The sequence below is a fragment of the Chroicocephalus ridibundus genome, chromosome 1 (assembly GCF_963924245.1).
Source record: "Chroicocephalus ridibundus chromosome 1, bChrRid1.1, whole genome shotgun sequence".
NCBI lineage: Eukaryota > Metazoa > Chordata > Aves > Charadriiformes > Laridae > Chroicocephalus > Chroicocephalus ridibundus.
The window spans coordinates 198291744-198304832 of NC_086284.1; the positions used below are offsets into that span (position 1 = coordinate 198291744).

Sequence of the window (13089 nt, forward strand, 5' to 3'; positions counted from 1 at the left end):
TGTATTTTCTAAAAATACTTTTCTCCCTCACCAAACAAAAAAAGCCCTCCTGGCCTAGTACATTTAACAGCAGTAATGCTGTAGTAGAGATGTAGGTATAAAAAGGCAAGGCTTATGGGGAGTGGTGATAGCTTTTATCAGACAGGCATAATCAGGGGAAAAAAGCTGAAGAAGCTGTCAGGCAAACACGCTCCTTTTAAGGTCTGAAACTAGAGCTGCAATCACAAACCTTTTGTCTCTGGATGTTCCTGAGTCTAATTTCAAAATACCTTCCCCTCTAAACTATTCGCTCCTCTGTGGTTTCCATAATGAAAGGAGCCTCCTGTGGATACAGTTATTAATCTTTGGTCACTGCAACCAGCATGAAACCCTTAATGCTATTTAGAGAATGAAAATGGTTCCTAAGATGAAAAAAAAAAAAATAATCAGCCTCTCCTAATTAACCTTAATTTTAATTATTTTTCTGTTTCTCCCTCCCTTAGCTTCATAAACTAATTAGATGTAAGCCACAGTTTTAAAGATCGTTTATATACTGTTTGATTTTGAGCCATTTCTAAGCGCTTGGTCTATAATTTTTCCTTACTTATTTGCTCAGCTTTTGCTGTTGTGTAGCTATTTAGGACAGATTCATCTCCATTGCATTTCCCGGTAGCGCCACTGGAAGAAAAAGATTGTCCTGGGATGAGGGTAAAGGGCTGTGAAAGCCAAACACGGTCTGCATCCAGATTAGCAAATGGGCGCTGGAGTCACGGACCCTCGAATCCTGCCGGCTGAAGGGCTCTGCCCAGGTATTTAAATCCAAAGAGGGTTTAATCATCAGGGTGGAGACTTCTTTATCAGTGAACTTCTGTTCCAGATAGGGTAATAGAAACCAAATGTCTTTGATCTCAATAGAGACACGGTTCTGGTGCGACATAAGCCAGGGTGAAAGGGAAGTAACCTGCTATCTGCCCTCTGAAGGGCCAAAGAAAGGGAAAACTTATTTTCTTCCCCATCTTTTTTAAAGCATATTCCATCTATGCTTTCTGTTTGGAGACTGATTTGTTTGGTTGGGTTTTTTAACTGAATTCTCCCACTTTGCAGAGGATTTAAAGTCTGTCATGAATACCAATGGGGCTGTCCCGCAAAATGGAGCAGGGATGGAGCGGTTGACCTGACTCTTAGGCCCGCTGTAGGAATTGCTGCGGCAATATGAATGCTCTCTATAGGGGCAATTGCTGAGGTTTTGCATATTTTTAGGGCCTGGTATCAGGGTGTTATGAGAAAGCCCTATGTAACCCCATTAGGGTGTATGTAAAAAGATTTAGCAAGTGTACAAGATGCAAAATCTATTTACTTTTACGTAACTGTTGTACTAGATGTCTTCTCAGATGGACAAGAAGACTTACAAGCTATTTACAGGGATACCATCCCTGCATGAAAACATAGAGAAAATCATAGAGGTTTGTCTCAGAAGAAGTAGTGTCTGTTAAGCCATTATGACATGTGATGTCCGGAGCTGCCCGTGATCATCCCGTTAACGCCTGGCGTGGTCCTGCCACTCGCCTGCCACAGAGCCGTGCTCCGGCTCCCTCTCGCCGCCTTCACTCCTCACGAGGAGGTGTGATTTGGCTACGCATTTGTAATCAAAATGGGCTACACAAAAGGCTGGTGGCTTCGTTCACTGAAACCTGAAAAACGTTTTGAGTTCCTTGAGAATTACATGAGAAATACTGAAGAAAAGTAGATAAGTGACAGCGGTAATAGCAAATGTGCCTTTTGGTGGAGTAAGAAGGTGCATTAAGGGCTCCAAAAGACTGTCTTTTGTGGTCATCCTTTGCCAGAAGGTGCGGGTAAGGGAATATCCAAAATGGGGAGAGTGAAAATAAGTAAGTAGAGAATATTCAGACCTTCAGCAAGTATCTCTTCTTCAGCCACACAGCTGAAGTAACAGAAGAGACAAGAACTATTTGCATAGCAGTCAGGTAGCAATTATATATCATGCACACTCATCTGTGAAGCACTTACTCTTTTAAGTAATTTGTAATTGCCACAATTAAAAATACTTGTCCTTTCTGTGAGTCACAAAACAGTTTTTGAATATTGACTCTATCTACACACACACTTGAGTTCAGGACACAGCTACTTGTTTTAATTAAGCCACCCAAAGCTTAGTATGCACATGTGTACTTGAATGAAAAAGTTTGCAAATGCTTTTAGGAAAAAAATCTCTTTCAAAAAATACTCTGACATGGAAACTTAAAAATAAAGGCTAGGATTTACCCAGAAAATATGGGGGTTTTTAAATTTTAAAATGTATATCTACACCCTTAAAACACTATGAGTCATGGCTTGAAGAGAAATTTATAACCAAAAAAACCTGCCAGGATTCCAACAACCAGAATCTGAAATTCATGTCCAGGGTGTAACTGACTATTTCTCAACAAATCTTTGTTTCAATCTCAGTTCACCAAAACCATTTGCAACAGGAACACTTGTTTTGATTATTAAATATATTTTGAATGTCTAGAAAGAGATTACATTTTACTATCATTCTTCAAGAAAAAAAATCATGCTAATGCCAGAGGGAATTTTGCTTAGAGAAGATTTGGCCATAATGTCTAATTCAGATACTTGAAGCACATTTATTTATTTGTGAAGCCTTACAGACGTTATTTAATTTTGCTTATTCAGCAAAGCATTTAGGCTGAAGTTTGACTTTTAAAGAGATGCCTCAGGTCTGCTGATTCCTTCGGCGTTGACGCGGAGGGAGCTTGGCCTGCCATGTACTGCTGCAATGTCAGATGCCGAGAGCTTTTCCTCCGGGCGGCTGGGATACAGAGAAGTTAGATGCAAAATGCCATCAAGCGACTTAAAAGGGACGGGCTCCAGGTGTGCTGGAGTCAGCGGAGCACTCACCCACGGTTTTACTTGCTTAACTGATAGAGCTATCTCCAGTGACAGCCAGAAGCCAGACATAATTTTCAAGACTTAATGTGTTTCCGTCTTATCTTGGTGATCAGTAGCTGGCTACAGGCCACAGACAAAGAAAGAACTGGGGCGGGGGGCAGGGAATAGACAAGATGACCCTGTTTACTTTCTCAATGGAGTACAAATAGTTGGTATGTACTTGCTGTTTACTTGGAGCCCAAACAGCCGCTCCTCTGCCTCCTTATGAAACAGTCTTGAGTCTTCTTGTGCTCCCTTTTGTTCACAGAGGTTGGGAAACGATTCGCTGCGCTCTCCATTTAACCTCCCATTTTCTTGCATTTGGAGCTGGTTGTGACATACAATGCATGAGAGGGGACTCGGCTATGACAGAAATTTGATAGAGAGAAAAACGGCATCAGCCCAGTGGCCAAAAGACTGCAAAAACTGCTTAAATCTAAAAGAAACAGGAGCTTTTCTGCAGACCCAGGGTTGTGCCCGAAATACACGAAACTCTATTTGTCAAATGGTCCTTCTTCCACAAAATTAAATCAGAGCAAAACTAAATTGAAACCCAGTAAAACTGACTGAAAACTGAAAAGAAAAATAGGCAGTATTAGCCAAACCAGCAAACCAATACCAACCAAAGAAAAAAAAAAAACCCTAAGAATTTTAATTTTTTACCTGGGGGGAACCAGAGAAGAGTGGCTATTACTCCTGGCTCTCTGTGGAAGGTGCTCCTCTGGTACATGATCAATAGTGTAAGCCCCTAAATTCAGACAGACTGTATTCTTCTCCCACCTGAAAGCCATTATTTGGAATTTGCTTACCCCTGGAGCAAAACACCGCTGTTGAGTCTGCCGCACTGCTTATGATTGAAGAGCAAAATCCCACTTTCTTAATGATAATCGTGCGGGAGCTCGGCCCCTCCTTTCAGCCACCTTGAGAGCAAGCCGCTTCACACAGGATTTAAGCAATAGGGTGTTCACCGTAAGGTCTTGCCATGCGCATGGGATGGGGCCTGGGTGCAGTTCCGTGAGCACACCGCTCGTGAGCCAGCACAGGAATTCAGTTCTTCCCCTGAAATCACTTTACGCGACTTGTCCTGCTCTGCAGTGACCAAAATATTGCTGGGCAGGAGACCCAAAAGCTGAGTGTGTCAATGCATATTGCGATGGCAAAGCTCAGGGTTGTACGCCTGCATTAGCTGCTAGCTAATTAGCAACTCGTCTAATCTTCCTGTGCCCTTTTTCCATCCCTGACTTACTTGGCCTAGTTAGGAAACGCCACTTACCCCGGTTTTGTATAGTATTCAGCACCCTTTGTGCCTGTAGGTGATACTGTTGGAATCCGCGGGGGCATTTACGTGCCTCTTGTAGCATCTGAATGCTGCATATTGGAATGCGTTTAACTCCCAGCATCCTCCCCCCGCCCCCGCCGTGGTAAGCAGGACAGTCCGTGTGTGGAGCAGTACAGTGCGGTGGGGTTAAAGCTTCAGCAGGAAGCTTGCGGCAGAGTCAGAAACTAAGTGTGGGTCACCCAAATCATCAACTTTCTCTTTCACTATTAAAGCAAAATTTCCTCTCAGCTAATCAATTAAGAGTAATAAGGACAGAGCTCAGCATGCCAGGGCAGTAAGCCTTTAACTATTTGCATTATAGAATTATAAGGAAATGCAGGATTTCTGTTCTATAAAATTAAAGCAATGCTAAAGCCATTGCGATGAGTAAATTAACAAGGCTTTTCAAAAACCATCTATGACTCTTCTTCCACTGTTTTACAGATGCCATTCGTGCCTAATTGGTTTTTTAATAAAGCAAAGGAAATGTTATGAAATAAATCCTGCCCCACAGAGCAAGGACGTTGGTCCAGCAAAGCTGCCACCAGAGCGACGGCCACCCCTCCCCAGCCGGCTTTTGCGAGTCGGGGTGCACAGTCACGGCTTTGATCCTTGTCTGAGAGCCTCACATCTCCGCAATTAGGTGTCAGATAAAGATGACTCCAGCCGAATATTGCAACAAATGTTTAGATGAAAACCCAAAATCCCTACATCTGCTAGTTTGCTCTCAAACCCCTACTTGTCTTTGAAGAAAAAAATTCAGTCCCATTTCTTCCTGGGGTCTGATGGGTGGCTCCTGGTTAATCTCTGTCTGTCTCCCTGGTAACAGTCAAAGGAGACGACCCAGAGGTGGGCAGGGACCCAGCCTCCTGCCGCTGGTCCTGTTATCAGGGTCCATCAGCAGGTGACCGTTTCTCATATCCAGGAACAATAAATGCAGCCCGTGGTGAAGGGAACAACCACACAGCTTTCTTCAGAAGTCTCAAAGAGCATTAGCTGCGCTCCAGACTCTGAGGCAGAAGTTTCTCTAAACCCTCAGGTCTTGCGTTTTACGCTGCCTGTTTGAAATGTACGCAGACACTTGCAATTCTCGTGACAGTTTGCTAAACAAATAATTTTATTTTTTTTTATTTTATACAGTCTTTATTCAAGCAACCTCTACACACTATTAGAAATACTGCGCCCCTGTCAGCTTTTGTGTAATTTGAACGTTTAGCTGGTGTGGCAACAGTGAATCACAGTTGACTGTGTTCCCACAAGCAAGCTGTGCGTATATTTGCCTGGCGGTTTTTTCCACGCCGTGTCAACGAGCAGCTGAGCATCTGCGAAGAAAGGAGAATCTATGGCACAGCAACGCAGGTGCTGCAGCTCAGGCTTCTGCCGAGGAGCCAACCTCCGATTGACCCGAAGCACTCTCCAAGCAATGGCAATCTACCTCACGTGTTCATTTTTAATAACTGTTCTGCAAGACTCCTGCTAAAAATGATAAATGATAATGACTTGCTGTCAAACCATGTTTCAGGGTAGCATCTGCTCACAAAGAACATCAAAATAATTAGGCTAAACAGAAGCACAGCCAAAGTCATTCCCTTGCTTAAAAGCATCTTGTGAGCGTAGCGAAAAGAAGTGTCAAACTGGCAAATTCCTTAGTAAATGGTGACAGGGTAAGGAATGGCACAGGGTAAGGAATGGCACAGGGTAAGGAATTTGACCCAGCTAACGTCTGTAACCCAGTGACTGTCAGAAAGGAGAGGAATCAGAAGCTCCCCTAAATGAAGCTCTTTCTTGACAGAAGGCGGCTAGCAGAAATGACCGAATTACAGATAACGCTCTGGCTTCAGATCCAGCCTTAAACCCAACGCAGTCACAGGTGACAAGCAAAGCCATTTGGGCACATTTTGTTCTTGGAACTGGTGATGGTCCTGATTCCTCATTCCTGATGGTCCTGGTTCCTCATTCCTGACAAACCGGTAAAGCCTTGCTAATCCCAGGGTGAATGGCTACTTCACTCAAACAAGAAAACAAGAACAGAAGCAAAGCGGATGACTTCCCATTCTTCTGATGGCAAAGCCATGGCATGTCCCCCATGCCCTTGAATACCCCCGGCTCCCCCCTGAAGGGTCGTACCAGGCGTGGCCGAGCAGTGGAGTGCTGCTCCTTCCCAACCAACCTTCCGGCATGGTTGGGCCCTCAGCCTCCAAAGATGCCACCATCCTCATACAGAGAAAATTTTCTTCAGCATTACAGAATGATGACCCACTGAAAGTCAGCTCGCCAAAAGCAAAGCATCCAAAGATAGCTGGCCTCCTTTGGGACATATCTGAGGCTAAAAGAAACCTTAAGGCACAGCCCTGCGGTGGCTCATAAGTCACTTACCCCCTGCGAAGCCCCAGTAGGAAACAGTGACTTGGAGATACACAATTATTTATTTCAAGGTAGTTCCTATGGAGACTAAGTTTGTCAGGAGCGGTATTAGCTCTCATTAGAGCACCCTCATCTCACACGCTCTCCTTATTCCTGTTCTGTTCATTATGTCTGTTCTGTCCATTGGTGGTGGCCCAGAGGGAGCTCCCAAAACCAGACCTGCTGTACCCCTGCGCAGCATGCCCGGTCTCGGGCACAGCCAGAGCTTGGCCCAGCACGGGGGTTGCTTTGCCAGGACTTGGTGGAGGGAAGGGGCAGAGCAAGCCCCTTTGGCAGCACCACCAGGACATTGTTCCTGCAGAACAGCACTGGCACAGCAAGTGACTTGGTGACCCCTCATTATCTGGAGTAACAGAGTTGACTCAGGAGTTAGGATCAATCCAGTTTTCTTGTGGGTTGCAAGAGAGTCACAGAGAAAAACATCTAAATAATTCAGAGACCAAATACTCTTTCTTAATATATATTTTATATCACTCAGAAATGTGTGTGTAATACCATGCCCCACATGAAATGGAAGGGCTTTCTTCACCAAAGATCTTGGCACCTACTTTCAGATAACAACCAGACGAGAAAAGTGCTATGGAAGAATACTACTGGGGCCAGAGAGGAATTTGATTAATTCCATGAAATTATAGGGTGACTTGGTAAAGACATCAGCATCATGGATGGATGCAGTTACCTGCTGGGTCAGGGGGACACTCATATAATGGAGCCCAGTTTCACCCCGGTTGCTGAGCGCAACCTGAATTGTAAACATGGCTTCGTGTGCGGGTCTGCCCTCTCCCTTTCCAGCCATGGGGAAGTGCAGCCCCCAGGGATATCTCCAGAGATTTAGCAAGAACAGGACTTTTACCGAGTTTTAGTAAGGCTCTTCACCTTCTTACGGAATACATGGGGCACCTGGCAAAGGGATGCTACCATCAGGCCTAAATCAGGGTAGGAATTCAGTTCCTCCGCTTTGAAGTGTGATACCAGATACAGAGAAAACAAATTTATTTGAAAAAAAACCCCACAGAGCTGGCAACAAAACATGAAAAGAAAAACTGACAATTCTTTTAAATATGTCTTTGGTACCTGGAACCTCGCATTCTGTCATTTTTTTCTGACTTATTTAAACATACTGTAATTTTCCCAGTAGCTTAGAGTAAAGAAGACAGCTAAGGAGTAATCAGTGGTGGTTTGTCATTGATTTCAAAGATGCTAGGATTAATAATCTAACATTTAGGTATAAACATGTAAATGATACATAGCACATTGTCTGATTGTGCTACGTCTAGGTATAAGCACAAAAAGCTGCTGTTTCTGAAAAACGTATTTCAATCTTCAGTAATACTAGCTGATACACTATTAAGAACATATTCATTTTAACCTAATAATCAAGCCAGATATTTTACAGTAGATTCACCTATGAATTATTAGCATCTAAACATTTCTGCTAATAAATCATGTAATAAGAAATGGAAATAAAAATTAACGCCCATAACTAATTGCAAAAATGGTTTAATGGAATTAAAAATTTCTACAAAATGTTTTCTTTCAATTTTCAGCTCCTGTAATTAATAATCCGACTTTTCTATTCATAACAGGTAAGCTACACATTACTCAGACCCTCTGTCACCTTAACTGATTCCCCAACTTCGCTATAGCGAAGAGGTGTTTATCAGTACTATGCTGAGAACAGTAATGAAGTACTCAGTCAGTAACTCTGTTAACTTTTAGCTTAAGAAATTTAATACTATTTTTTGTGCTGCGAACAGAAGTAGTACACATCTGGTTATCATTTGCTGTCATACGGCTTCATGTAATTATCATTTATTGATAAAGAGGTGAAATGTTGCATTATTGGAGTAATTTTAAGTGTTCATTTGAAGTAATACAAATTTTCTCTATATGTATAACTGCCTTCTCAGTCTGAATAAATACCGATAGCCACAATAGTCCTACAATATTAAATCCACCACTGAACTTGAATAAATGAAAGATGCGAATTCTGTAACCATCTGATAGGCACATAATCCAATCAGTAAAACAATTCTGTATTTTCGGGTGTCTATTAAAATTAATACCTTTAGCACGTCACAGGACAGGGATCCAAATTTCCAGACAAAATACTTGGTTAATAGCGGGAGGCTGTCTCTTTTATAGCGCTTGACCAAATAAAGAAAGTAGCTCTTCTGCATTGTAAAACAGTGGAAGAGACACGAGCAATTAGCACAAGCAAAACATTTTCAGTTGATAAGTCAATCTGGGCTGTTTTTTCTGCCCTGTCAGCAGTGTCTGAAAACAAAGGAGACACAGCAGCCCCAGGAGACAGCTTGTCTGCCCAACCGTTTTTCTGAGGGATCTCTTAATTTGTTTTAGAAAGCACATAGCAAACCGTCTTAGGTGTCAAAATTTAATATGCCACATAGCACGCTGCAGCAACTGACACCGTGGGACGCGTGAAAGGCTATACCAAATCGGTGTCTTTTGGGAACATACTTCTATACTTTGCCTCCACCTCCCTGGTTATCACAACAATCCCTTAAATAGGCAATAAGGCCTGGTCTTGTCTCGAGTGATTTGATAAGCAGTTGATAACCAATGGTTTATTAAGCTCTTGGGGTATATAAGCCACAAGGTTTTCAGCGTGCCCCTGCGCCTGGGGGGTTTGACAGCTCCCTGCTCAGCAGCCCAGGAGTCACTGGAAGATGTTCTTGACTGCAAAAATACTTGGTTTTGCTCTGAGTGGTTTCCTAAGTGTGGCAGCAGGCTTTGACATTGGATTATCCACGAAATGTGTGGTGATACCCAAGGAGCTGGACATGTGCCACAAGATTGGGTACTCCGAAATGAGGCTTCCCAACCTGATGGGACACACAAGCATGGGAGAAGTTATCCTGAAATCCACCACCTGGCAGCACCTTGCGCACACGGACTGTCACCCTCACCTGAGGACATTCCTGTGCTCCCTGTTTGCGCCCGTCTGTTTAGATACGTAAGTACCACAGCACGGTACAAAACTCCAGCCTTTATTTGCCAGAACAGGGATCAAATGAAATGCATGTTTACCGTAATCTAAAGGCCATCTCCACTTTTTCTGAAACAATTCTGTTAACTTTTTAGTTAAAAAGGAAAGTACTGAAAACATGTTCAACTTTTGTTTGCCTTGGGAAAATGAATGCTGTTGTCAAAGGATATCACGTTGAAATTTCATTCTCGTTAATTTAGAGTCGAAGCACTTATTGCGAATAGAATCAGTCTGATGCTGAAGCTCTTCTCGGGTTGTAATAAAAGCATTTTAAAAACTGTGACTTAATCCTGTAAGCACAGTCCAGTCCGTATACAGATCACCTGCACAGTTTGCACAGCTGCTGCTTCTGGAATTATAATATTATTGAAGGATGTTAAATACTTTGCACAGAAATCACTGTTCCAATAGTTTCTGTTATCGCTGAGTGAGTTTAACTGATTCAGGCTGGTATTTCCTGCGGCGGCAGGTTTATCCATCCTTGTAGAAGCATGTGTGTTGCCGTGCGTGACAGCTGTGCCCCCGTGCTCGCCTGCCACGGACACCCCTGGCCGCACAGTCTGGACTGTGATCGATTCCCGGCGGACGAGGACATGTGCCTGGCATCTCTTACCAAGGAGTATAAACACTTGCACAAAGGTAGCTGGAAGATGGCAGAGGGGAGGGTGGCCGCGGTCTGTGTTGCTGGGAATCAAGGAGACAGGAGGGACACCATTCCCAGGCAGTTTGTGATTTTTTAAATGGAGTTTTGTCTATCCATACTGCTTCTCCCTGTCTGTCCAGATGGCAGGGAAAGTGCTGGTACGTGCAGTGTAAGCTGCAGCAGACCTCAGATGATGTAAATCAGCATCGCTTCAATAACATAAAGTGTAGATAGTCTATGCTTAGATAGAAGAGGAAGGCCATTATCACCCTGCACACAGCTATGGGCAGTATCATACCCATGACAGCACAGTGTATTTGATTTATTTGGAGGTCTTCTTATAGACTTAATAAGGGACCTTACCACGGATAAATGGCACACCTGAATTCATATATTCACAATCCTAGCGCAGCTGAACGCAGGGTCACTGACAGAACCATCCACCTAACACCTTCCCCACCCAACCTTAGCCACAGCAAAAACCATACAAAGGTATTTGATGCCGTATTTGATGCTGATAATTGAGTTTGTCAGGCTGAACAAGGACTGAATGGGCACAGAAAATGAAACTCCTTTTCATCCACGTTTTCAGAGAAGTGTGTACTTTTACATTATCCCTGACAAATTGTGTCTTTTCTCTGTCATCCCTGTGGTTAAACAGTGGGCTCTCCGTTTTGAGAGCAGAAAATTGATACAGAAGATTCTAAAAGATAACGATGAAACTTTGTCATTTCTTACCAGTCCTACCAAAGCCTGCCTGCCAGGCCTGCCCAGCAGTGGAGGAATTCTTTACACACAAAAGAGTTCTTGAAGTTTTCTGTGCCAATAACTTTGGTAAGTCCTTGCTAATGTGGCCGCTATTAGAGAGACTAACCGCTCTCCTTCTAAAATGCTTTAAAATTGGGATTAAATAATTGACAGTTTCTGCTGGGATTTCAAAGTCTTAATCCTAAGAGTCTGGCTGTTGACAACTTTAGGTTGTTTATCAGAATATGTTTTTTCTAATCAAAATATAAGGAGGATTTATTTTGCACAAAAGATTTATTAATGATATATTTTACAACCAAACAGCTCTTCTGTTCTTGTCTAGTTGGATACATTGTAGTACAACATGCTTTATGGAAAATATTTCTGGCAAAAGCCAAAAATAAAGGGTTTGCCTTTCATTCACGGCTAAACCCAAAGTAAAGCTTTGGTTGTTCCACCAGTGAGTGGTGTGTTCTTGTTACTTGTGGGCATGAGTTATTCATGATACATAGCTTACTAAAAAGGAGACTCAGAAAATCCTATCAGTAAAAGAAGTTCTTACCTCACGTTGTCTTACTGGAGGGATAGGCGATACTTTTGAGTTTGCCCTAGAAGCCTCCTGCAAAGCCCTTTGAAGTCAGTGTAAAGACTCTCAGCGGCTTTGGCTGGCTTTAGCTCAGGCAGTATAGAGAAATTTCATGCCAAAAAGTGTTGGTGGAGTCAAGGGGGGCAGGTAGATGCCTATAATGAAAAGGGAGTATCTAAGAGGGTGGTATCAGCAAGCATTACTAGCTATTTTTGCTGAGGGGTTCATAACATGGACAACGTGAGTTCCAGGAGAATTGCTCGGGCAAGCTGGGCAGCCCAATTATCCACAATGTCTAACATACAATGTGATGGTAAAAAATACATTATTCACCTTTGTGAAAAAAATCTCTACTACTCCATTAAAAAATTCTCTACTACATAGCTTTTATTAAAAAAAAATATTTTAGAGTGTATACTGCTGCTGGAGAAAGCCTTGCCATACTCTATCAGCATAAATTATGACAGTATTTTTAAGGACTCATCCTGCTTTCATTGTTAGTGTTTGTTTCCGCATTTGAGTAAACAGAGTGACTTACGTGTTTCCTTTTTTTTTCCTTAGCAGTGAAAGTAAAGCTGTCCAAAAAGAGAGCAGTATTTGGTGACCAAGAATATAACATTGAATGCCAAGTGGAATTCATTACCCAGGGCTCACTCCTGCCTTACGAAACTCAGAGTATGATACAACAGTGGTTGCTTATCAATGAAAACTGTACGCAGAGGATGACGCTGACCCATCGCCCCATGGTGTATCTCCTTGTGGGGAATATTGAAGAGGGTGTCATTTTAGTAAACCAGGTTTATCGTTGGCAGAGGAGGGACTCCCAGCTGGCTTTGGCCACTCAGAAGTGGAGATACCATAAATGCTTGTAAATAGCTATCGTATTATTTGTAAAAAAGATTATTAGACTTCTCATGCCAAACCTATCTTGTAAATAGGAATGTACTATAAGCGGAATGTAAAGTCTTAATTTCCTTTTAAATTGTATTATAGGTTGAACTTAAACCCCAGTGTTATCAGGCCTCCTTTCTGTAGTGTTCTAGCTATCCGCATCAAGTCTGAACTTGGCCGAGGATGTATAAATGTTTCTTTGAGTTTTTGCAAAAATATTTTGTAATATGTGCAAAAACTGGCATAAAACAGTTTTAATCCAGCTGACTACCTTTAATGTATTTTGCTATACTGCTGACTCTGCCATTTTCTCCAGTTACCTAAACTTTCCCTTACTTAATGTTTCATTAATCCACCTCGTTTTCTCCCATTAGAGTATTTTAAAAGAAGGCAGCCCTCTGCTGGTCACTTTTGCTGGAATGAAAGTGGAATAAATGGGAATGCATTAACTGTAAGCACAATATGGTTGGCCCCAGCTACAAGATTTGGTTACTGGGGCATCAATGACAGAGCTGACAGCGTCTCAGTGGTAGCCCCTGAGA

General features: G+C 42.6%; 1 protein-coding gene across 1 annotated transcript; it reads left to right on the plus strand.

The window, feature by feature from the left end:
• The first annotated feature begins 652 nt into the window (after window positions 1-652).
• LOC134510260 (secreted frizzled-related protein 2-like) lies at window positions 653-12672 on the plus strand. The gene is made up of 5 exons (XM_063323339.1): window positions 653-788; window positions 5387-9647; window positions 10150-10319; window positions 11065-11157; window positions 12218-12672. Exons 2-5 carry the CDS (start codon window positions 9361-9363, stop codon window positions 12526-12528), a joined length of 861 nt encoding a protein of 286 aa, XP_063179409.1. The 5' UTR covers window positions 653-788; window positions 5387-9360; the 3' UTR covers window positions 12529-12672.
• The last annotated feature ends 417 nt before the right edge of the window (window positions 12673-13089 follow it).

What these genes read in the sequence shown, in the direction of transcription:
- LOC134510260 (XM_063323339.1), top strand. Translation starts at nt 9,361, where the DNA reads ATGTTCTTGACTGCAAAAATACTTGGTTTTGCTCTGAGTGGTTTCCTA. An exon ending in GCGCCCGTCTGTTTAGATAC is followed by an intron (nt 9,648 to 10,149) that starts GTAAGTACCACA and finishes CTGCGGCGGCAG; the next exon opens with GTTTATCCATCCTTGTAGAA. An exon ending in TTTCTGTGCCAATAACTTTG is followed by an intron (nt 11,158 to 12,217) that starts GTAAGTCCTTGC and finishes TTTTTTCCTTAG; the next exon opens with CAGTGAAAGTAAAGCTGTCC.